This window comes from Heliangelus exortis, chromosome 28 (genome assembly GCF_036169615.1).
Source record: "Heliangelus exortis chromosome 28, bHelExo1.hap1, whole genome shotgun sequence".
In the NCBI taxonomy this organism is placed as follows: Eukaryota; Metazoa; Chordata; class Aves; order Apodiformes; family Trochilidae; genus Heliangelus; species Heliangelus exortis.
Genome location: NC_092449.1, coordinates 1,510,761 through 1,536,458, shown reverse-complemented (window position 1 = coordinate 1,536,458; position 25,698 = coordinate 1,510,761). Strand labels below are relative to the sequence as shown.

The following is a 25,698-nucleotide window of genomic DNA, read 5'->3' as shown; positions in this document are numbered from 1 at the left end:
AAAGAAAATAAAAGAAATTAACAGTACAGCAATCACAGACATATTATTCAACTAAACATTCCAAGACTGCTTTTCTCTTTCCAGTGCAGTTATTTCCAGATACAGGTAAATGATTTTATTTTGTTCTTCACACAGCCAAATGTCTCAATACTGGAATCACCTTCCATGCTGCTTCATTTAACCTTTTGGATTTTTGAACTAACCTTGCCTCTTTGCTTTGCTGTAGTAAAACACATGGCACTACAACTCTAATTCTGTTCTAATTCAAAAAAATAGCTGACCTTAAATGACTTGTTAAATAAAAACCATCTTAACATCCACTCTAGAAGGTTATAACAGTTCCAGAAGGTTCAGTTTTCTTCACTGAACAAAACAAAGATGAACTCGATCCAATAAAATGTGCAACAGAAATTACTCCTAGCAACTCAGCTGAATGTTATGGAACCAGTTTCATTTCAGACAGCCACAAAACTACAGCAACAATCCTAAGGTCAAAGGGTCAAATGTCAGCTCAAAAACCTTGTTTAAAATGTACTACTCTTCTTGCAAATGAAATAAACATTTTCCATATATATATATATATATGCAAGAATGAACTTCCATTACCAAAACATTTTTTGGTTTTTAATGGTATTTTCATTACCCATAATTTTGAGTTTTTTCCCTCTCAAACTCCTCAGAAGTTGTTATATCACTGCCTTTCCCATACAGGCTGGGTCTGCACCACCAAGAAGCAGCTCAGTAAGAGCCAAGGGAAACTTCCCCAGACCAGGTAGGATCAGGGACCCAACATCCCCAGCACCATCAAACCAGGGAGAGGAGGGACTGAGTGCCCAGCAATGGTTGGAATCCAATCAGGAATCCTTGGAACATCCCCATTTATCCCTCTTTGCTGCCAAAGGAATTGGGTTCATGGAGGGACAACTGGGAGATCCATCCATGACTGCTCCAACCCAGAACTGGGATGTGTCTGTACCCACCAGACAGTGGATGAGGACATGAACCATTCTGGAGAATACTTTTTTTTTTTTCCTGCATAAATACATGTATTGAAACTCCTAGGAAAAACCACTTGGTTTCCTTTTATTGCTGCAGAAAACCTGAGCTCACCTGCACTAGGTGCCTGGCCATGGATAAGTATTGGTGGCTTCAGCCTGAATCCACTGCTCTTCTCCTCTAGAAACAAAATTTTAAGATTACAAAAAAATTTAAAATTACAAAGCTACAAGGACTTACCTGCATAATACTATATACATTCATCCAGTCAAAACTCTTCATGCTTTCCTTAATGTAACAAGGCAAAAGTTTCATAAATAACCAAACTCATAAGGAGTCTTTCAAATAACAAACTCCCTTTTTCCAAAAGAAAAGTCTGAATTTACAGTGATCATTACAGCAGAAACACAATTGCTCCAAGAAAAAAATTCATATTTTTTTTCAAGACAAATATGAAACAGACTATTTTCACAAGAGAAATGGAGTTCCTTCTAGAAAGGACTTAATAGAGACTTAATAGAGCTTAAGTGAGAATCATTGAAGTATCACTGCTCCCAGCAGCTAATTACCCTAAATTAAGTTAAACTTAATTGCCCAATATTAGTTTCTAGTAATTCCATTAGCTTTTACCCTATGATTTTATAGTGTGAAAGTAAATGAAGGTAAAAAAATTCCTTTGCTTTGTATGCACCACAATTAATGCTTTTAGATAAAATACCAAAATCTAAAAAAAAAAAAACATTCATGAATCCACAGCTAATACAAAATGAGCTTTTAAGAACTTCCAAGTTGTAATTATAAAACATTCCTTTTTCTGGCCATAATGGCTGTGCTCAAAGTAAGACAGCACCTTCCCATCTTAGTGTACCTCATTATTCTCATTTATTAAGGTGACAATACCCCACAACCACACTGCAGGACAGTGCTGAGCCTCATCATGTCCACAAATTGAGGCTGATTTAATTTTCAATAATAAAAAACAAAAAACCACAACAAAACAGTATCCAAAACCCATAAATGAAAATTTCCTTCAAGTTTTATCTCGAGGTTAAGCCCTGGGCATTGAGTCCTAGAGCAGTCTTTCACCACCACTCCCAAACCATTGAAGAATTCAGGATTTTGTTATTTTTATTACCTCCAGCAAGCCTGAAACTGAGCAATGAAGTGAGCAAGAGAACAGCTCTAAGCTCACAACCATCACCTCTTCCATTCTTCCACATTTCTCTCCCAGAAAGGGTCTTCTGAAGCATCAGAGTACTCTGGGTTGTGACAGACTGACACCAATTTGCCAAGAAAAAGCAGGAAAATGAGGGAGCTCACCTGGTTCTGAGTCAGAATTGCCTGTAGAGGGTTCACAGAAGCTTGATGGCATAAAAACGTTGTTCTTTGTTACTGCCAGCAAGGAGAAAGAAAAATAAAGAATTGTTGTGCCAAGGGAGGGTTAGGTGGGAAATCAGAAGAAACTTCTTCACCCAAAGGTTTATTAAGCACTGGAATCAGCTGGAGGGGTTTCAGAGATGGACTCAGTAGAATTGGGTTAATGGTTGGACTGGATGAGCTTAAAGGTCTTTTCCAACTGAAACAATTCTGTGATTGTTTTTAATTATAAATTCTGTTCCCAGACATGGCAAGGCTGCAAATTGAGAATGGTTTTTATAATCATGTGTTTTGAGGTTTTGTTTGGCTTTTTTGTTTTGTTTTTTATTTTACTTTAGGTTTTTCTTTCTTCTAATCTTAAACAACATTCAAGACACAAAACTAAACATCATTGGCCATAAAATCCCCTTCACTTCTCCCAAAAGAGAGAAAGTGCAAATTTTTTTTTTTTTTTTTTCTGGAGGGAAGATAAACCCAGGATCCCCAGTCTGAACTGGATATGAACTACAAATTAAAAATGACAGTAGACCATAAGATCATTACAAAATATGTGTCACATTTCAAAAGGCAGAAAGGGCAGGAAAGAGTGTGATGCTTGCTCAGAAGTGGAAACTGACACCTGGGCACCCCAAAAGGCTGAAGAGGGGGAGCTCAGTTTGCACAGAGAGGCAGAAAACTTCTGTTTGAACTTTTCTGCAAGGACAAAAACTCTGCAGAAAGGGCTGAGCAGACAGCAGGTGCCTGCAGAGTCACCAAAAGAGCAAAAAAACCAAATGTTTGCTAGGAACACCCTAAGGACAGCTTCTTTTCCACCCTTTGCTGGGACCTGGAGATGCAAGTGCTGAGGAGTTTGGGGTTCTGTAGCTGAAGTTCCTTTGGTGAGAGATGAGAAGGAGGATGACAAAGTGCAGGCTGAGATGTGATGAGCAGAATGGGGGTGGAGGCATCAAGAAGCCCAGGGCAGCAATAGCAGGTTGTGACTTCTTGTGTCCAACAGAAAATCAAGATAAAAAGAAAAAGCAAGCTCCTCTCTCAACACATTTACACTAAAAGATGCCTTTTGTATTCAAATTTTGGATTATTATTATTTTTTTGTCATATTTCCTTCTTCAATTCCATCCTCTCTCTTTTTATTATGGCCTGTTTTAAGGTTAAACATAGAGGTTTCATATAAATAAATTTTCCCTACTTTTAACAGAAAACAAACCCATAAAAAATGTGAGAGGTTTGGAAAGTGAAAGATTTTCTGTAAACCAAGGCCATCCAATCCTGTCAGCAATATTCAGAGAAGCCTTTATTGAAGCTGCAATTCCAGCCCAAGTTGTCACTGGTTGGTAACAGACAGGAGAGGAGGACAAGGGAGCCAAACAGGGAAGAAATGAGCATATCCAGTCAAAATCCATTAGCCAAGCAGACTCCTGAGAGAGTCCCTCAAACACAGAGTATTTAACCATGAAAGAGCCAAATTAACTCTTTTCTTCCATTTCTTAACATCAAGCAAAATCTGTGATTTTAAGGACTCAAAAGATCAAGGCATCACAGACCACAAGAGGGACTTTAGGGAAAGCAGGAAAAAAAATTCCAATAAGTAAATAAGGAAGCTCCTAACAAGCTGTACCCACTGTTTATCCTAACAGAACATCTGCAGGAAAAAAAACCCAACCTTTTGATTATTGTTGATTATTATTCTTTTAGCTACTAAGAGTGAGTGGCAAGCAGACAGCAGCAACTCTGGGCCCCTAAACTGTAATTAACTCAGTTAACAGGACTGCACCTTGAAACCCACTGAGCTGATCCACAAATCTGGATGATAAGGCAAAGGGACCCCTCCTGACTGGTTCCTCTGGCATAAAATGAGAGCACTGTGCCCATAAAATATGAGTCACTACATTTTAAATTCCATAGTCATTTATACCTTTAAAATTAAAAGCAGAATAACTGCTTTTAATTTATATTTAATTCCAAAGCAGAATCTTTTAGTCACAATTCCCAAATGTGCTGTATATTACAGGTGTATTTTTTTTTCCTTCATGTTTTTCTCATCTCCTTTATTTCAACTAAATGGCAAACTCTCCACATCTGCTCCAAGCACTGACATCTCAGCTAAATTCTCAACCAAAACTACAAACTTCACACTGCCTGCAGAAAGAAATTTTAGAGACCATTCCTGTGAGGGAACATAAATATCAAATATGACCATTCCCAAATATGTGAATTACAATTTCTGCCTGGCCTTTGGAGTGATTTTGCTGCCTTGACTGCACATGAGCAGGCAGTGGCCATTCTCTCTTGAATTTGCCAGGTGAGAACATTCCTAAAATTCAATAAATCCTCTCCCCTTTAAAAGGAGTGGGAAAAAGGATTAAAGTAACTCAAGCACACCCTGAGACGTGGAAGATTTGCAGCAGGGTAATTTTAAAATATGTAGCATTGACTTAAATTTGTTAATTGATCCCAATGAATCAACCAGATTTCTGCAAAATCCTTAAAATTAACAGCATAAGATTAAATGCTGAGACTCCAAATATACATGAATTTACAGATAAAAAATATTTTAAGCAGCCTCCTTTTCACCTCCTTAGGGCTTCACTGAACTTTCTGCCAGACTGCAGAAACACTCAGGTGTAGGTGGGTGCTGTGGCCTTAAGCCCAAGCACTGCAGACTGCTGAATGTGAGTGAGGGAAAATAAAAAAAAAAAAAAAAAAAAAAAAGTGTAAGAAGGAAATCCACCTCTCATCCATAATATTGTAGCACCATTTACCTGACTGAGAAGGAGGGAACTGAGTTAAGGATGAAGTTCTCTCACGCTTTACAGGTGGACAATAGCTCCCATCCTCTCGATCAGACTCTGCAGAAAAAAGCATTAGAGAAAATGCACAAAATCCTGCTGAGACACATTGGTGGGGTTTCATCTTATCATCAAGTCTCTTACCATCTCCATCTTCTGGACTTGATCCATCTGCTGATCTCTGAAAGCAGATGACAGCAATAAAACAAGAGTCACACACCAAACGTTTCAATCAGAACATTTTCATCATCAGTTTGGAGATTTTCTTCTTTACTGTTACTGATACCCACTCAAGATAAAGCATTATTTTTATGACTTACATGTAGGCCTATTGCATTTCACCCCAAAACTATTAAATACAATTAATTGAAAGTATTTCATTTATAAATAAGATATATGAAAATTCACATCCAGGCACTAACATCCCTAGAGACCATACAACAATTATTACAACACCTTTCCATATACTGAAAATCTGAAACAGACAATTTTCAGATTTGGTTTCATTTTAAGAATACCATAGAAGCTCCAAGCTCATTATGAGCATCCCCATTATTTCATTCCAATTCCCTTTTCCTAATTAATGTAACTGACAAACAAAAGGCCAGTGTTGGAGGGATGGCTTTCCAAGCATACTCTATATGATGGTTTGATAGGAATTGCTCTCCAACCATTGATTGCTCTCCTAGCATCTTCCCCAGGGTCAGGAACAAGGCAGGAACCATGGCACCCTTAAAACTATTATATATATTATACATATATATATATATATATATATATATATATTCAGAAGGCTTTGAGCAAAGGTCCCACATCTTTCCTCAGCATCACCAGAGGTTTCTCTCCTTGTTCTGCCAGCTCCTCAACCAATACAATTCCCTTCTTTCTGCAGAACATAACCCCAGGATGGACTTTTTTTTACTAGGGAAGGTGACCAGGGCAGCATCATTACCTTCATCTCACGAGCAAACCCTGACAAACTGGGCCAACACCACCACCTTTTCATCCCTCTCCTGCCCAAGACCTCCTCACTTCAGAGCTTGGCTGGCTTGGGGAACCCCAAACCCCAAAACTTCAGAGCTTGGCTGGCTTGGGAAACCCCAAAACCTCAGGGACAGCCCAGCAGCCCCAGAGCTGCTCCTGCCCCACCTGGGCACGGAGAGGAGGGAGATGAACAGGGATGGGGCAATACACACCAGGAGAGGTCAGGCTGCCACCTGAAAAACATCCCTTGGGCAAAAGGGGAGCAGAAAACACAAACAATTCTACTTAGCACTGTGTGCTGGGAATCTGGACACTGTGTTTTACACAGTGCTGATCCAAACCCCCTTACACTGAGTTCTGTCCATGGAATTCAGTGTGAGGGCTTTCCTGCCTTGTGTCCCATCAGCTGAGAAGTCTCACTAGGACCCAGGGAAGTAATTTGGAAACATTTAGCCCAGGGAATGAAAAGCTATTGATAGTTCTGGAACACATAACCCACCCCCACATCAGCCCAGTCACAGCAATTCTGTGTTTGATGCTCTTCAAGTTCTCCTTGCTGGAAGATGGGTTTATGGTCATGACCCTTGGTAACATTCAAGGGACAACATCAAGAAACTGCTTTACTAGTTCCTGAAAAGGCTTCAGTGGAAAACCACATTGTCATCTGTTTCAGCAATCACAAGATCACAGGATCTCAAGTCAGAAAAAATCCTGTTTTACACAGCAAGTGGTGTCACATACACCAGAACCTTGTCCCAACTTTAAGCAAAAATCCTGAAAGCAAAAGAAAACCACTTGGTAAAAAAAATTGCATGATTAGAACTGCAGATCTCTACGTGCAAAAATCCTTAAATACCAAGTGATTTCTCCCTGAACTTCAAAAACTTCTGAAGCTGTTACTTCCACATCCCATATTCCCAGTGCTTGAGGAACAGGCACAAAAAACCCCAAACCTGTCCAGCACAAGCTTCAAATTATCCACATCATTGTCACTGTAAGCCACTGAGGGCCAAGTTTATTACTTCCTCCAAATTATTTCCATGCTTCCTGATCCAGGAGTTTCAGAAGATGAAAGCAATGCAAGAGTCCACGTGACAAATGTTACAGGAGCCACTGACATTGCCAATCCTGCTCTAAGCAGATGCAGCACAGAACTAAAAAAGGATTCCCTTTTCTCTCATTTTTTCCTACATGGGCACCTAAAAATCCGGATTATGTGGTATGCTGCCTCCCATCCATACCCATTCCTACTCTGCTCAAACTGTCAATTACTGCTTGGGGAAGCTGTGACTGATCTTGCACAAACTCTCACCAGAAAAATGCAACAGATTCAAAACTTGCAGAGACTCAGGAATTTAAAGCCAAGGGGAGAAAAAAAAAATAGTCATAACCCCTTAAAGTGATCCTCAAGCACAGACAGGTCAAAGAAACTCATTTATGTTCATCTCAGAACTGAAACTCCTGCCTGAGCATTTAAGATACCCAGGCTTGACTTTATTTTTTCAAATGACTGAGAATCAGTTGTTAACACCCATTACCTCCACACCCAGTTGTTAAAATAAACAGAGAAGAACACAAAATTCAAAATTTTCAGCTTCTGTTTATTCCCAAAAACGAGCAGAAAAGGGGAAGGTAAGGGAAATTTCAGGTAAATTTAAAAAATTCAGCATGTAATTAGGTGGAGTCTGTATGAGCACACCTATATGTTTACATTTGAAAAATATATTTAAGATGCAAAAAATCTTATATTATATATATATAATGGTTTGGGTTGGAAGGGACCTTAAAGATCATCCAGGTTCCAACCCCCTACAAGGGCAGGGACACCTCCCACTAAACCAGGCTGCTCCAAGCCCCATCCAGCCTGGGCTGAGACATTTCCAGGGATGAGGCAGCCACAACTTCCTTGGGCAACCTGGGCAACCAGGGGCTCAGCACCCTCACAGCAAAGAATTTCTCCCTGATGTCCAACCTCAATCTCCCCTCTTCAAATTTTCAATCATTTCCCTTGTCCTCTCCCTACCCCCCTGTGTCCAAAGCCCTCCCCCAGCTTTTTTGTAGCCTCTTCAGATTTTAGAGGTTGCTCTGAGCTCACCTGGGAGCCTCCTCTGCTCCAGGCTGAACAACCCCAATCCCTCAGCCTGGATCCCAGGGAGTTGCTCAGCCCTCTGTGGCTCTGCTCTGGACACCTTCCAGGAGCTCTGTGTCCTTCTGATGTTGGGGACTCCAGAACTGGACCCAGCACTCCAGGTGGGGTCTGACAAGAGCAGAGCAGAGGGGGGGAATCCCCTCCCTCAACTCCTGTCTGTGCTGCTGCTGATGCACCCAGGACCTGGTTGGATTTCTGGGCTGCAAACACACACTGAGGGCTCATGTTGAGCTCCTGCTCCCCCACCACCCCCAAGTCCTTCTTCTCAGGGCTGCCCTCCATCCTTTCTCCTCCCAAGCTGTATCCATGCATAGGATTGTCTCTGTTTGGGTACAGAACCTTGCACTTGGCCTTGTTGAACTTCATGTAGTTTGCATGAGCCCATTTCAGCTTAAAAGCTGTTCCAGAACCTCTTAAACAAAGGGGTCCTTCTGGCCAGAGATGCTCCCTGCTGCTGCAGGAAGCCAGGACACACCATGGGGATGTCTCAGCACAGATCCCATCAGCCTGCACATGGCCAAACACCACTGGGTACACAAAAAATCTGAAATGTGTCTTCTTCAGAACCACTCTTGATCCACCTATCTTCCCAAGGCCCAGGGAAAATTCCATTTTGCTCTGGCAGAGCAGAGCAATCACTCTGCAGACTCCTCATCCTTCTGTGTTTTTAAAAGTAAGAGCCAGCTTTGCTCTAAGAAACCAGGATGATTTGAAGAATGCTCACACACCTGAGCACTGTCCCAGCAGTTTCAAGTGACTGCAGTCATGTTCCAGGGTGCCCAGAGAATTCCTGGGTACAGGCAGGGATTCCAGCACAACAACATTTCTGCTTCTTAAATGTCTCTCAGCCCTGGGTTACCCGAGTGAAGATTTTCTGCTCTTTAAGAACAAGCCTAAGCTAACGACCACTTGCTGCAGTTTTTTCCTGGAAGTCTGGTTAATAGTAAGTTCTGGACAGCTCTAGTAACACTGGCAATTTGGAGATATAGAAGTCTATGATTACCTTGACCAGACAGATTTAAAGTATTAATCCTTAGAAAACGAATTTTAATAGAAAAACTGCTGCAGCAAGCAACAGCTTGGACAGCAAAAGGTGCTTAACCTAGAGGTGTTGGTACCTTGTGATGCCAATCCATTTGGCACTGGGTTTACCTGACACAGCCCATTCCTGAACAAAACCAAACCAAACAAATGCAAGAAAGGGTGCAGGGGTTGTGTGGAGCAGCCTTGGCAGGCAAGGAGCTAGCAAAGACACACCTAGTGTGTGGTCACAATGAGCACTGACACTCACCTGGCACCAAGAAAACAGGGGCTGCCAACCAGAAAGATGAGAAACCATTTTAAAATGGCTCAGAAAGGCTGTATGGTAACAGTCATGCAGTCATCTAACTTTTGGAAAAATACTTTTGCTGCACGACCAGTAGAAAAAACTGAAATTAACAACAGGGAAAATCTTCACAGCACTGAGAGGTTTTCCTGCCTCAAGGTACTGGTTGCTTTGGTTTGTTTTTTGTTTTTTTTTTTCCTCCAAACCCTTAAGAGTTCTGATTTAGCAACTTTCTTGCTGCTTTTCACCTGGTAAGTAAATTCCATGTTGGCAAGGCAAAGCCCTGTTTGTGTGCAGTGGAAACACAGCATTAATTGCCCACTTTGTGGAGCTGTAGCATTATGGCCCAGAGGGAATAAACAATCCTGCTCTAACTGCTGGAAGAAAATCTCTCACAGGTATCCACATTCTCACTCCTTTAGAAGAATATTTATCCTTAAAACACCTAAAAATTTTTAGGTTTACACCCTAAAAATTGATACTTGATGTCTTCTATAATTACACTCACTAGGAAGTCCCAAATTTCATTTTACTCACTGGAACAATGGCTTAGAGGAGACTGATGATAGAGATCAAAAAGCCAAAGAAATAGTGAGCTGTTCCACCTCAAGGTAACAGGGAGAGGATCTGCTCATCCTTTTCCACTGTTTTCACAACTAAAATACACACAAACCAGGAAATGGATGCTGCTGAGTTTGCCTCCCCTCAAAAAAAAAATTATATATATATATTTATACACACACACACACATATATATATACACATACACACACATAAATATAAATATAAATCAGCTGGAGCAAATGCACTTTTTGGAAAGTTAGCTAAAAATCTCTTTCCCCAGCAGAAGAGCATCCTGCCAGCCATGGGGTTGTGGGGCTCTAACAACTCCTTCCCTTAGTGCCTGAAGATCCTTGATTTTACTCCTAGACTTAAGAATTAATAAGATGTGAGAAATGCTGATGCTTCCAGCAACATAGGCTCAGACTCCTCACTGAAACCCATTTTATTTACATTCATGCAAGAGAGAGTGACCCACAGAGTAGGCACACCCTGTGTGCACTGAGAATCCCTTTTTATTCCCTAGTCCCAAGTTTTCCCTCCCTTGTTTCCCCACTGGCTGAGAACCCAAAGGCTTCCTGACTATTCCAAAATTTACCACCTGGTGTCCCATCTACCTCGGGCCACACTCCACCTGTATGGCTTTACTTAATTTAGTTTTTCTTCCCTTTTATGGGAAGAAACTTCGGGAACTTTATGGGAACTTTGACATTGAACTGAGCACCTGACCAGAGCCTCCTAACCACTGCTCTAAGATGAACCACTCTGCTCTTGCTCAAGCCTGATCAAAGCTGCACAAGCCTATGATTCTACCTTCTTTTTAAGTTGTCATTTCCTCCACACACTGTACCTAAGGGAAGACAGCTCCAGCTTCTGCAAAAACAGCAGTAACATTATTATCCAGCATTCACTGTGATACCATTCACCTCAGACACAATTCTAATTCATAGTGAATTATCTGGAAAGCAATACCAATGTTTGCCTTTATCAATGTTAAAGTTTGCCCATCTGTTGCAAGGAGGAGGTGACAGGATGCTCATGCACACTACTGGGGCTTGAGAGGAATTCAGCTGAATGAGGGTATAGAATGTACCCTCAGCAAGTTTGCTGATGACACTAAGCTGGGAGGAGTGGCTGACACACCAGAAGGCTGTGCTGCCATTCAGAGAGACTTAGACAGGCTGGAGAGTTGGGCAGGGAGAAACATGATGAAATTCAACAAGGGGAAGTGTAGAGTTTTGCATTTGGGGAAGAACAACACGATGTCCCAGTATAGGTTGGGGGCTGAGCTGCTGGAGAGCAGTGTAGGTGAAAGAGACCTGGGGGTCCTGGTAGACAAGAGGATGCCCATGAGCCAGCAATGTGCCCTTGTGGCCAAGAAGGCCAATGGCATCCTGGGGTGCATTAGAAAGGGTGTGGTTAGTAGGTCAAGAGAGGTTCTCCTCCCCCTCTATTCTGCATTGGTGAGGCCACACCTGGAGTATTGTGTCCAGTTCTGGGCCCCTCAGTTCAAGAAGGACAGGGAAGTGCTTGAAAGAGTCCAGCACAGAGCTACTGAGATGATTAAGGGAGTGGAACATCTCCCTTATGAGGAAAGGCTGAGGGAGCTGGGTCTCTTTAGTTTGGAGAAAAGGAGACTGAGGGGTGACCTCATCAATGTTTTCAAATATGTAAGGGGTGAGTGTCAGGGAGATGGAGTTAGGCTTTTCTCAGTGGTGACCAGTGATAGGACAAGGGGTAATGGGTGTAAATTGGAGCATAGGAGGTTCAAGTTGAATATCAGAAAAAATTTTTTTACTGTAAGGGTGACAGAGCCCTGGAACAGGCTGCCCAGGGGGGTTGTGGAGTCTCCTTCACTGGAGACATTCAAAACCCACCTGGACACGTTCCTAGGGGATGTACTCTAGGGGGCCCTGCTCTGGCAGGGGGGGTTGGACTAGATGATCTTTCGAGGTCCCTTCCAACCCCTAGGATTCTATGATTCTATGAATTTCTGCCACAATCTCTTTACATTTCTTCAGATCACTTTGTGCTGCAGGTCAGCAAATGAAGAACAAAAATGAAGCACTGCCATATCCTGCACACCTCTGAAGAATGACAAAGGGAAAGGCTTTTATTCTGAACAACTGCACTGTGATAAAAAGTAAATTACAGTCCTTTGGCTACCACAGGTGATGTGCAGCCCAAGGCCACCCTCCCAGCTTGGACCTGTGGGCCAAACCTCTTCTTGGGAAGTACCTGGAGAGCCAAGCAGCCAGGTGAAGATGTCACCCACAGAATCTTGCCTTGTTCTCAGCATTCAGGAGGATGAAGAGAGATTAAAAATGCTCCCCATTGCCCAGGTCCATGCTAAACAGCAGACAGAAACCTCAAAAATAAAATGCAGCTTTTAAATGGTAAGGGCCCAGCTCTGTTCAGATAATACCCTGGTCCTGGCCTCAAACACAAGCAATTATTAAAAGCCAGCAGTGTGTACAATTTTATCAGCAGGTTAATTTCAGCTCAGTGAAGCTCTAAATCTTTCAAGAATTAATTGTCATTAAATCTCAAAATAGTCAAAATACATTTTAATATTGTCAGGGAAGCCTGGGCACGCTGAGTATTTTTTATTTTCAAAATTTCCTGGTTTTAAGATGAAACTGTTACTAACAACTCATTATGTGGAAGTTATCAGGATAGATCATGGAGTAACAGAAATATTCTGTGCTTAACACAGTGAGGTCAGGACTTGATGTTGCTTTCAGATCTTAACAGCTGAGTCTTGCTCAGCTGATGCAATTTTCCAGCCTAGAGCCAGTGCTGGGACCTCAGCTTGTCAGAAGCATTAGGAGCAGTGGATAAAGAAGAAAAATACTTGCTTGCTATCACTCATTTGCAAGAACTGTATTCCCAACATTGTAAAAGTAGTTCTTAAAGAGTTAAGGAGATGAAAATGAAAATGGGGACTCCCTTAAGACATGTGGAAAGTCAGCTTTACATCCCCCAATAACTGACAGCTAAAATGAAAACCTAACAGCCAGAGCAGACCTCTCTTTTAATTGCAAATGAAAATAACTCTAATCTCCTTATGGAAAGTAAAATTAAGAGGCATCATTCTCAACACCAAGCATCCCTGTCACCTCTAAACCAACAGGACAAACTCCAGGTTCTGGTGTTTATTACTGAGCTGTAGACAACCTGAGCTGGAGCAGCCAGTTAAAAAATTACTTTCCAGTCCAGTATGCATTTGTGCTGGGACAGGCTGAGTGCTTTCTGAATTCTACTGGTCAAACAGATGTTTAACACTCTACAAGCACACACTGAGATTTCTAGAAAAAGAAATGTTAATAACAGAGTTAGCTCCAGAAAGGCCACTGAGCTATTTCAACTCAGCCCTAAGACTGGGAATGCCCACAGACAAAATAATTCTGCTCAGGATGCCCTGCTTGGTGGGGAAGAGCAAACATCTAAACCATCATCATGGACTGAATACACAGTGCAATCTCTTCTCCTCCCTCTCAGCTCTCAGATTGCTGTGCTGGCTCTGAAAAGCCTCCATGAGCACTGTGCTTACAGAAGAAAGTTAATTTAACTGGAAAGACATTTTGCTAAAGTAAATTTGTCATAAAGAAATAAGGTGCTTTAGAAGTGTGCTGCTTGTCAACTACTTTGAAGTTTTACATTTTCTTCAAAATGTTGCTCTAGGAAAAATTCCTCTGCTAACAGATTTTCTTTCTTAAATTTAATAAAGAGAATCTTTTGTGGCAGGCAATGCAGTTACCCAGACACCTTCTTTGGAAAAAGTATTTGAGTTAACTTAGCTCATTGTCTTTCCAAAAATACAGTGAAAGGCTTCAACCACTGTGTAACTCATCACAGTTTCTTGATTTAAGTTGATTAAAGGGACACTCAGCTGGCCTGAACACCAGGTTCTGATCTGCATGTACTGGGTGGCACCACCAAATTCTGACTCTATTACTATTGTATCAACACAACCAAACCCCCAAGCACAAGCAACAAGCAGGTATTGCCCCTTTAATGAAACAGCAAGCACAGCACTGATGCCTCTCTCACTCTTCTTCTCCAGCCCCAGACACACACAATATAAGCCACTAAAATCATTATTAAGTGCCCCTCTTCCCCTTTTTAAGAAAATGATGCAGCTCTGCACATCACAGTTTAACATCAGCATTTCTGGTTGTTCTCAGATACATTCCTGGGAAATCCAGGGACAGATGGCACTGGCAGACTCCAGGAATTCTGCTTCAAGGACCACCCCCCACCCATGCTGCCCCCCTTGAGCACCACCACCATCACCACTTGGGTTTTAGATCAACCCCCAGCTCATTTCTAACCCCTTTGCCTTCCAGACACTTGGCTGAGCCCAGCCCTGTCCCAAAAAGCCTTTCCCAGTTAAATCTTTCCCTCTGCCCTGGCAGAGCATCACCAGAGCCCTCAGCATCCTCAGAGCCACCTGGGAAGCCCTAAAGCACAGATGCCTCTCCCTGGAATCCCAGCTCCTCTCTGCCAGCTCCAAGACACATGAAGCCTTTAATTATGATTTTTTACAGATGTTTTCTTGAGCCACACCTCTCCTGCAGCCCAATGCTGAAGGCAGGCACAGTGTGTGTGCAGGGATGGGGGGGTCACAGGGGGTGTGCACATGTGTGATGCTACAAGAAGGAGCTTGAAAGCACAAGAGCTGCCAGCTGAGCCCTGGAGGACCAGGCCAGCAAAGAAAGGACACAGGACAGCATCACTCTGCCCTGGTTGGGCATTGCTACTGCTCCCAAACTCACCCCCAGGTTAGAGGACACCACCTGGGGAGCAAACCCACCATGGAGCAACTGAGAAGGGATTTGAGGAACAGTCCAGGCAACAGCAGGTGACTGGGAGCTCTTTCCTCGAAGGAAAAGATGATTCCAAGTGACAGCACAAACACCAGCACTCCTGTCATCCCAAAGCACATCTAAAAAGTCACTGTGAAAAAATGTAAGTGGAAGGAATCTCTCAAAAGTATTTAAGATATATTTAATTATCTAATAACACAAGAGCAGCAGATTTAAATCCTTTCCAAGCTGACAACAGATTTCAGCCTCCTGCTGAGGAATGTGCCTGCTAAACCTGGGAGAAAACTCAGGACTGGTACTTTCTCCAACCCAAAGAAAAGCTGTTATCTGCAGAATGGTTCTGTATTTCTGTTCAAACATTAGAGACCATTTTCTGTCTGCACAGATAATGTAACAAGCCAGTGATCCAACAGCAAGTGAATTGTGTACAGAAGTACAGCTCAGGTCCCACCAGCTTCAGCTGAAACAAGGCTTATCCTGATTGATTTTTTCCAAACATTAACAGCTTATATTGTTAATCAGGAAGACTTAAATAGCACAAAATACTGAGATTCTTATTAATTTCCTTTAGTAAAAACATTTCTACAATATAAGAAATTTGAAGGCTTACTGTTTGGGGGGAAAAAAGTATGGAAAACTCTACTCCAGCACTCAGCTGTAACATTTGAATGTGTCACTGCCAAAGTGAAAAGGAATGCAGACACCCCCATCACAAGGGTTCTCCAGGACATCTATTTCAGTTTAATACCAATTTCCACTGTATGGAAGGTCCTCCTCCTCCTCCTCCCTTCAACTTATTTGTCTCCTGAGCTCTACTCCTCCTGCAAGCACAAGATGAGTTGTTCCAGGCTCTTGCTTCAGCACAACCTCACCCACCAACACCTTCCAGGAGCTCCCACTGACCCCAGCACCTTCCCAACCACCCCAGACCCAAAGCAGGGGACAGGAACAGGATCACCATTCTCTAAGGTAATCAGACACCTAACAGCTTGCTGACCAAAGATGTGGACACATGGAGATAGACAGAGGTGAAAAGAAAATTCTAGACCATGGTTTGCTTTGTTTTGCCTTCATTACAAGCACAAAAAAAAAAAAGATTCTAGTTTTCTCAGTGCAACTGTCAGCACCTGTTTGAGATACAGCTCTGAGGATACTTTTTATCCATGATTTGGTCCATGTTCTGTCTGAAGAGCCACCCATTTCATGCCACTATCATACATCTTCCCACTCTTAGCCCTCCAGCACCTCTTCCTCCTGTGCCCATTGCCCTGGGAATGTTCCAGCACAACACAGAAATGCTGCTCCCCATGGAATAAGTCAGAACAAAACAAGCAAAACCAATATTGGTATCTCCTTACCTTCTGTGCTTTATCCTTCTGAAATACAAAGACAGGTGGAGCAATGGCAGGTTTTTCTGTAAAAAGAAAAATCATTGGGGTTTTTTCCAACTATATTCATTATGAAAATGTTATGGTCTGTGATGCTTTTACCAACAATCAATCCCTAAACCAGTTAAATCTGAGTTACACAAATTGTTTCCACTGGTTCCTGGTACCATGTAAGGGCTCAGTCAAAAGGAAGAAAAGTGATTTAGGAATAATGCAGCTGCTACCTGAAAGCTGTTGGGTCTTTTCCCTCCAGATCTCTTTATTTCAAACCAGACCCAGGCAGACTGGAGCTGGCCCTTAGCTGCAGGAGTTTCATTTTGAACACAAGTTCTGTAGACAAAAGCTTTTCCTTGCACATAAAACAAAAGTTTTGCTGCAGACACCCACAAACCCCTTCCTTGAAAGTCACCTAATTCTGACACTTGATTATATTTTTATTTCATTGTCACTGAAACTTCTAAAAAGGTCCTAAATCTTCAACATCCATGGGCCTCCAATTTAAACCAAACATTCCATGCATATTATTAGCAGAGGGATCAGTCTTTTCCTGCATAATTTAAGAGCACATCTGCTTTCCACTTGACATTCCAGTTCAAGTATTAGTGGAACACTATTTTCTAAACAAGCACATCAGCATTTAGTGTTCAGGAATAAGAATTCATTTCAAGACTGAGCATTTATTTTCTGTTGTCCTTCATGAGCTCAAAACAACCTCAATGTCCTTAGTGGCAAGAAAGAAAAAAAAAAAGAAAAAAGAAAAAGAAAAAATAAAGAAAAAAAAAGAAAAATAAAGAAAAAAAAAAAAGAAAAAAAAGAAAAAAAAGAAAAATAAAGAAAAAAAAAAGAAAAATAAAGAAAAAAAAAAGAAAAAATAAAGAAAAAGAAAAAAAAAAAAAAAAAAAGAAAGAGGGAATAAACTAGAAGTGAGCTTTGCTAGGTTTAACAAACTGATACCCAAAAGTTCCACCAATTATTCAATCTTACAAACCAGTCTAGACATGTAATAAAATTAATTCTTTTTAAAACTTTCACAACTTGAAAGGCTCCTGTAGAAAAGCAGGAGAAAGCTATCAACAATTACTTTGCATCTAAAAAAAAAAAAAAGGGGCTATCACAAAATTCCACAAAAATCAGATGCAGAATCACTTAGGTCAGAATATAGGGAAAAGGGGATGAGATTGTTCACTTGGAAACTGCTATTCCATCCGTTTACCTGCAAAGGGGAAGTTTTACCTGACACACAAAGATTATGTAAATTATTCCAAGAACTCCATGTGCTTATTTGTGAGGGTGGAAAAGCCTCTTTCCACTCTTCTGTGGGTTTAATTCAGAGGGATAACCCAGCAAAACCACTGCCAGACCAGCTTTTTGCAAGACTGGCATAACTTGCTCTACAAAAGGTAACAATGAAATAAATAATAATAATTAATAATAATGAAATAAAGCTTCTTGCTGCAGCATTCTGCCAGCTCTTTCCCCCCCCCCTTTAATTTCCAAGTCCTTCTAGCCATCAAACACTGCTGAATCTTAAAAATCCCTGTTCATGAAAGCAATGCCATCTATTTCAAAACTGAAAAATAATCTACTAAAAAAGGTGCTCAACAATGTGCTATGTCTCAAACCCCAGTGCTGAACAAACCAGGGATCTGTTTTGAACCCCTCAGCCCCAGCATAATCCTCCTGCAGGAGGCTCCACTTGTGCAAGGTCCAAGCTTTTAAGCCTTTACTTCCAAATAATGTTAATTTCTTGGAATCCTCTTTGGTTGTCATTTATGCTCTGATTACAGCCACAAATAACATGCATTCCAAAGTACTTTTATCCCAAACTGCCAAACCAGTCACTAAAATGCTGTATTAGTGTTCTTCCCTTTTGGAGCCCTGCCCAAAAGTGACTGTGTAATGCACAACATACAAGAGACTCCTGAACCAAATCCCACATATTTGGCCCAAGCAGAAAATCCCTGCTGGTTTGTTAGGGCACAGTAAAGGACTGAAGTATTGAGAGAGAAGGAAGAACACTATAAAAAGCAGATCCAACACTGAAGTGCAGAGGAGGCATAGGATAGATGGCAGAAATCTACAGTGAGGATGGAAAGTTGATGGGACAGGATCAGGACAAAATAAGGGATGGAGTCTGGTTGTGGCAAACTGAGTGCTCAGAGCAGGGATGTCAGAGCAACAGAAAGCTCATAGGAAAAAAAAAACCAAAACAAAAAGTGGATGAAAAAAACCAAAGAAGGAAACAGTGTAAAAATTCAATATTGTGTCCTGCTGCAGCAAATGAGACTGGGAAAAGAAGATAGGAACACAAACCATGACCAACCCTGTTGTCAAGGTGGAAAAGATAAAGACACTTTTGCAATATCTGAGAGTTTTTATCCACTGAAGGAACAGAGTCCTCCTGTACTCCCAGGCTGGGAATGACACCATTATTCTGCTGGCTGTGAGAACAACCAACAGGAACCCCATCAGGGCACCAGGACTCCCAGCTGCACCAGTGCTGATTTAGGAACAATCTTTAGAGGGAACACCAGCCCCTTTTGGGAATCTGCAGTCAGACCACAATGCTGGAAATATTTCCCTTATTTTAGCCCAAGACAAGAAGGGATCACCAGATTAGTGTCTGATCTGTCCACCTTCATTAAGCACTGGTCACTTGTCTGAACCTTATTGTTTTGGGGAACATTTTCATCCAAGACATCAAAAGCAAAGTGTTCCTGCCCTTGATCATCTGGTATTTCCCATGGCAAAAAACCTTCCCTGCCAATTTTACCATTCCAGCTGTCTGGCTTCAGCTTTCAGTTCCAATTCCTAATTATGTTACTTTTGAGTGCACTCATGTACTAGATAAAGAGCACTCCTGTATTTAATGTTTTACCTACAAAAGCACTTACACAAACCATGTTTTCCTATCACCTGAAGAGCCACAACTGGCTATACTTCTATACAAGAAAAATGCTTATGTTGGGTAGTTCTTTTTTTCCCCACATGGGGAACATTAAGTGTTATTCCACAAGAAGAATTAAACTGCTGTTTGTATTAGGGACAGGGATGTTCTCATGGGGATGCTTCTGTTCTACCATGGGGTCTGAAGGACAATCGAGAGTAAAATGGATCTGCCTGATCCATGGAGCTGTCAAGTCAAAGATATAATAAAGCAGGATAAAAGAAGGAACCTTCAAACTTCAGCTACAATAAATGTAAGAAAACAGGAGACCATCCTCACCTAACAGATAATAGACACAGCACATAGTCCTTAAAGACTGTGGGACAGACTTGGTTCTTCTCCAGACAAGCAGAGAGAAACACAGCAAAACAAGGAGCTGGAGATGCAGAAACAATGTGTTTTCTAACTAAAACATCCTCAGTTTAGGTGTTTTGAGAAAGCCCAGGAATGTCAGAAGGAAAGACCTCCAGTGATCAGTGTCCTAGAGACACCAGGTCCTCATCTGAAGGTCTGAAATCTACACAGACCACTTTGTTTCTTCTGAATGGTGGGAGGCTGTCAGACCAGTAATGGAAAGTTATGGAATCCACAGAACTTTTTCCTGCAGTTTATTATAAAGTTTCAGACATTTCAAACTGCATCAGTAATTACAAAAAACTCAAGAGTTGGCTTCCAGAGGCTACATTCCTTTAGCATCCTCCACTGTCAAGTCATTAACTACCAATGTATGCCCTGTGTGCTGTCAGAAAAAGGAATGATTTTTTATTATTATTATTATTATTATTATTATTTTTATTCCTCCCCAGCTTGGTCTGCAAACCTTGGAAACCACAACACAGAAACTAAAAATCCTGTTTCAATGGCTTAGGCAGAGCATCACCAAGCCCCACTGTGAGATCTTTAACTCAGACAAGTGAACCAAACTCTGATGTCAAGCATGGTTCCTGCGACCAGACAAAACATGGACTTGTTTTCCCTCCCCACCCATTCACACCAACCCCAGCAGCTGGTGGCATCTCCAGTGGCCACAGAAGTGATTTCTGCAATACAGTTTTGCATCTTCACTGGAGTAAGAAATAACCCATTACTGAAATATCCAACAATTTTTTGCACGTATGGACCATGTTCCTTTTGAACCCACACTTGAAGGCCACATAAGTGAAAAGACACAGTAAAAACTGCACAAAATGGGGGGAAAACCTAACCTGGTATATTGCAGAGGTGCTTTTTTTGATATAGTTACCAGACTGAGAGAGTAAATCCTATGGCAAAGGAGTCACAAAGGCCAAGGAAGCATTCTTCTCCTTTGCCACTGAGTCCAGGATAATCCAGGCTGGAAAGGACCACGGGAGGTCTCCAGTCCAACATCCTGCTCCAAGCATGGTCAGCTATAAAGCCAGCTCAGGTTAATCAGGTTGCCCAGTCTGGGCTTAACTTTCCAAAGATGGAGGTGAAGCAGCCTCCCAGGGCATCCTCTTCTACTGCCCAGTGTCCTTATGGTGGGAAAAAACAAACAAACCCCCAAACAAACAAAAAAACAGGAAGAAAATAAATATTTTCCGTATGCTCAGTCTGAACCTCTTGTTCTACCTTGTGGCTTTCATCCTCCAACACACACCACTGTGATGAGCTCTTTATTAATTATCTCCTAGACCATGGAAAGCTCCAAATGTGCCCCAGGAAAACCTTCACTGCCCAAGCCCAATTCCTTGAGCCTCCTCTCACAAACTCCACAGCCCAGCCCACCATCTACCCTGGTTACTCAAATTAGTCTTTAGACTTCAGGAGGCCCCATGGAATGAAAACAACTCTCAGATCCTTGCTGGACTGACTGCAGGCAAGTGACTTCTTTTTAAAGCTAAGAACTTGTGTTTGAAACATTAAATTTTCGATTTACTTCAGATTTACCAATGCACTGGTGCCTGACTACATGGAAACCTAGGCAAGAGACAGTAAAAAAAAAAAAAAAAACAAAAAAACACCACACTAAGAAAATTCCAGGGAAGCAAATCCATCCTTGGGCCTGAAGGAGCAATCTTCAGCAGTTGAGGACAACTGCTCTGACTTTAACTCATTATAATTACAGCACCTGGGAGAAAAAGTAATTATGACCAATGAAAGTGTTAAAAAGGAGAAGGTTAGGTTGAATTTCTCTCCTGTGAAAGGCTTGTCTGAAGGTCAAGAAAAATTTCAGGTCAAACTGCAAAATTTTTTTTTCACCTCAATACCATTTAAGTTCTAAAGTGCAGAATAATCATCCTAAAACCCAAACATATTAAGAGAGATTCAGGCACTTTGTAGTATTATAAAATTCTAAAGGTGTCAATAACAAATTAAGACTCTACTTTCTTCCAACAGCTACAAACAGACCCCACACCAGCATCTCATCTCCAAAAAAGAGCTTACAAGCAAAGTCCAATCACACTTCACATCAGAAAGCACAAGAAACAGGACTGGAACAAGTGATGTTGTGGTGAATATAACTGACAACAGAAAAAAAGATACTTCTGTCCCATTTTCAAGACTGATAAGTTGCTTTTTATGAAGAAAACACCCTCAAACCCTTCATTTTTTTGTCTCCTGAGGAGGAAGACTGAAGGGGGATCTCATCAATGCTTAGAAATATCTAAAGAGGAGGTGTCAGGAGGGCAGGACCAGACTCTTCTCTGTGGCATTCAGTGCATGGCAAGGGGCAACAGCCACAAGACAAGAGTTTCAAGCTACACAGAAGGAAAAACTTCTTCACTGTAAGTGTAACAGAGCCCTGGCCCAGGCTGCCCAGAGATTTGTGGGGTCTCCATCTCTGGAGACATTCAAAAGGTTCCTGGATCTACCCCAGGTGCTGCTGCTCTAGCAGGGGGGTTGGACAAGGTGATCTCCAGTCCCTTCCAGCCCCTGCCAGTCTGTGATTCCCAGGACATGAGTAAGGAGGCTACTTCCAGAGAGAACTTCCACAGCTAGCACAGGAAAGCAGAAAGCCTTCTACAGACTGAAGACAAAAACTCCATACACCAAATTTAAAGCACAGAACTTTTGTGTTTCCAGGACCCATCATCAGGAACCCTTATGCTAAGCAATTTCACAGAGCATGGAGTGGTGTCTAAGTAGAGGGTTTGCCACGTTTTTTCCTTTTCTCCTGAAAGAGAAGTGTGAAGAAAGCTATCAAGTTTTAGGTCTGAGAAAAAAATTGTAATTTTTTGGTGGCTGAAAGGTGATAAAGAATTCATTCTCAGGACAAGAAGAGCCTATTATCTCAAGAGTGGCTTCAGCAGCAAGCTAATACACAGCCACAAATTTGTTTGTCTATAAGGGCAAGGTAATGAGAAAAGCATTCAGGTTTATGCAAATCTATGCCTGATGAGAAGTTGTCTTGTTCTCCACAATACTTCACTGGAATGAAGTGTCAGTTTTAGGTGTGACCCACTCAGAATACCAAACACCATCACATCAAAGATTTCAGAGAAAAATTCTAATACCATTCAGAGTATGGTTATTTTATGCAACAGTAACAACAGCAATAGTGCCAACCACTCCTAAATCCTGGTTTTTGATGATCAGACTTCTCACAATGCCAGTCCCCAAGCCTCTATCACAACGTCACTAAATTTTTGCCAATTTTGACCAAACTTCATGCAGAAGTTACTCTCTCCTCCTCTTCATTAGCTCCACACTTCCCAGCACATCTCCTCTCATGGTGAGGGGCAATGTCAAGATCTGGACTTATTTCTAGGAAAGTTCAAAGTATAACTTTGAAAAGTGACACTTGGACCACATCATCCTTCACCCTTCTGCATTCTTCTCTGCAGTAGAGAACCCCCTTAATCCAACAACTTTCTTCTGCCACCATACAGCTTGTCACCAAACCACTACAGAGGGGCAGCTTTACAGTTTCACCAACTCACTAGAGAAAAAGGAAAGACAAGTGAATGGCAAAAATTCCAGGAGCAATGAGAATGAAGAAAAGGAAGCAGTCACGAGAATACTGAGAGGAAATGCTTGCAGCCTTGCAAAACTGCATCCCAGAAAGATTAAAGCAGCCTGAAGGCTTAAAGGACATTGGTTGCTGGGTACCTGGGGGCAGCAGTGACACCTCAGGGGGGATTTAAGACACACTGGAGAGACAGGTCAGGATCTAGAAGGTAAAGGTAACAAATTTATTGTTGGAAAAGGAAAAACCAATGAATGAACTGAAACAAAGGGTGCCATGGTAAAAGCCATGGGTTAAAGGAGCTTTGAATCAGGAGGATGGAAGGACACAGAACAGAATTTTTCAAGGCCAGAGTAAGGTTTGTTGCAACAATCAAGTGGGGAACAGTCTCAGAGTTGCATGAAGAGACAAGAAAAGCTGTTGGTCAAACACACTACACAAAAACCCTCTGTGAGAAGGACTGAAACCTCTTTCTAGGTGCTTGTGTCAACCTTGAGCTTCACACCTCACACCAAAGGATGAGTGAGGCAGCAGAGCTGTACAGATCAATCAAGATTAAAGGATATCCAAGAGCTTTGTTTTAGCCATGCCAGGTTTGTGAACACCAACACTTTGCTAGCCAGTACTTCAAACAAGAGAAGACTGATATGAAGCAGAAGATCAAAGTATTATCAGAACCAAACCAGTCAGTTCATGCATCTGAATGAAAATACCTGAAAGTACCAGATTGTAATGAGGAGAAAACAATCAAAGCCACCTGAGACATCACTGCCATATCAGAGACAAGTGAAAAGACAACGGAATCCACAGATTTTCAGCATTAGGATGTCAATTCCTGAAAGCCCATGGTATGTGCACTGGTATACAAAGAACAGATGCCTCAAAAATGGAATGGAAGGAAAGAACACCAATATCAGGCAATGCACCTAGTGCTGAAAGAATGAGCAGGAGAGACAGTAAGTTGGAAGCCAGGTGATTTTGTTTTATCTTATGAAAGACTAAATCACATCCTGATTGCAAGAAGAAAAAGAATAGCAAAGGATGAAGATGACAGCTCTGGAAAGATATGCAAGCACAAGCTGCAGAGACTACCAGGAGAGGGAAATCACTGGAGTCAGGTAAAGGTCTGAAGAGAAAAAGGAAGACTGGATGAAAAAAAATGACTGCACCACACTTTTCCCTCCCCTCCCAGTCAGTCTAAATAATTCTGCAGAAATGTAGAGGCAGGGGTAGAAGCACAAGACAGGTCAGCATCAAGTGATGTACTAAACATCAGTAACTTGGAATTCAGCACTGAGCTTGCAGTTTCCCACTAGAATGGGCAGGTAAACTGAAGGGCTTGTACTAAAAATAAACATTCCCAAAGAACACAACAAACCATCAAAAATCTATTACAAGGCAATTAGAACGACAGTATTTCCATCCTGTCATTGGATTTCACACAAACAGTCATTACATCCTTCAATGTTTGCTGCTATCCTTGAGACCACTCACAGGGGCCTCTTGGGGCACTAAGAGCTCATCCTGAGTTTCAGAGCCAACAGCCCAAGATGTGCAGCATCCCTGCATCTGTCAAACAACTTCAGGGCCATCAGGTGCTTAGCTGTTTGCAGACTTCACCTTCTAAAGCTCCAACAGGTCCTTGCTTCCTGCTGTTTAATGTTAACATCAAAACTGCGACTGGCCCCAGCACCGAGCTCATACAGAAGGAACAATTTTGAGAGAAGGGGCCTCACACGCTTTCATTTGGTTCCTTCAGACATTTCCACCCCTCTTTCATCAGCTGAGAAGCAACAGAGCAGGCTGGGGGCTCTCTGGAGGGAAGTCACTCATTCCCAAAGGGAAGCTGTTGCTGCTCCCTGTCACTCACCCAGCATCCCACGCCCCTGGGAACAGAACACCCGAACCCTACAGGACTGCAGCCCCTGCTGTCCTAACCTCTCCGGAAAAGAACGAGAGCATCATTTCTTTACTTCGAAGTTTTCAGCTTAAAAATAACCCATATATTGTTACACCTCCCCTAGCCTGACCACACCGCCCCTATTACTGCCTTAAGGACGGGAAGGATTAACACGAGTGGAAATGAAGGAAAGATTTAAACCACCCCTAAAGTTGCAGACAATCACCCCAGGAAGCAGCAGCACAAGAAGGGAGAGGAAGCGGCTCAGATACGGCCCGGGACAGAACCGCAGCGCTCCGGGCCCAGCTCCAGCACCGGCGGGCCCGTTCCGCGCCGGGGCAGCTCGGAGCCACCGCCCGCGGGAGGCACCGGGGCCCCGGGGGCTTCCCCGCAGGGACTGGAGGGGAGGGCAGCGGGGGAACTCCGCGAGCGAGCCGGACCGGGCCGGACCGGGAGCTCCTTTGTCCGGCCGCTCGCCCCAGAGGTGCCGGGGCACGGAGAGGCCGCACGGAGGCGGCGCTCC

The 25,698-nt window shown here is 42.3% G+C and overlaps 1 protein-coding gene across 1 annotated transcript in view; it reads right to left on the bottom strand.

Annotated features, from left to right (window-relative positions):
• The window catches only part of RANBP3 (RAN binding protein 3), a 42,234-nt gene that overhangs the window by 16,271 nt on the left and 265 nt on the right, over positions 1-25,698 (bottom strand). The window contains exons 2-6 of the mRNA XM_071727486.1: positions 16,371-16,426; positions 5,307-5,343; positions 5,136-5,222; positions 2,317-2,388; positions 1,111-1,176 (exon numbers count right to left, since the gene is read on the bottom strand). Of these exons, the coding sequence (XP_071583587.1) occupies positions 1,111-1,176; positions 2,317-2,388; positions 5,136-5,222; positions 5,307-5,343; positions 16,371-16,426 (318 nt within the window). The remainder of the gene's footprint in view (positions 1-1,110; positions 1,177-2,316; positions 2,389-5,135; positions 5,223-5,306; positions 5,344-16,370; positions 16,427-25,698) is intronic.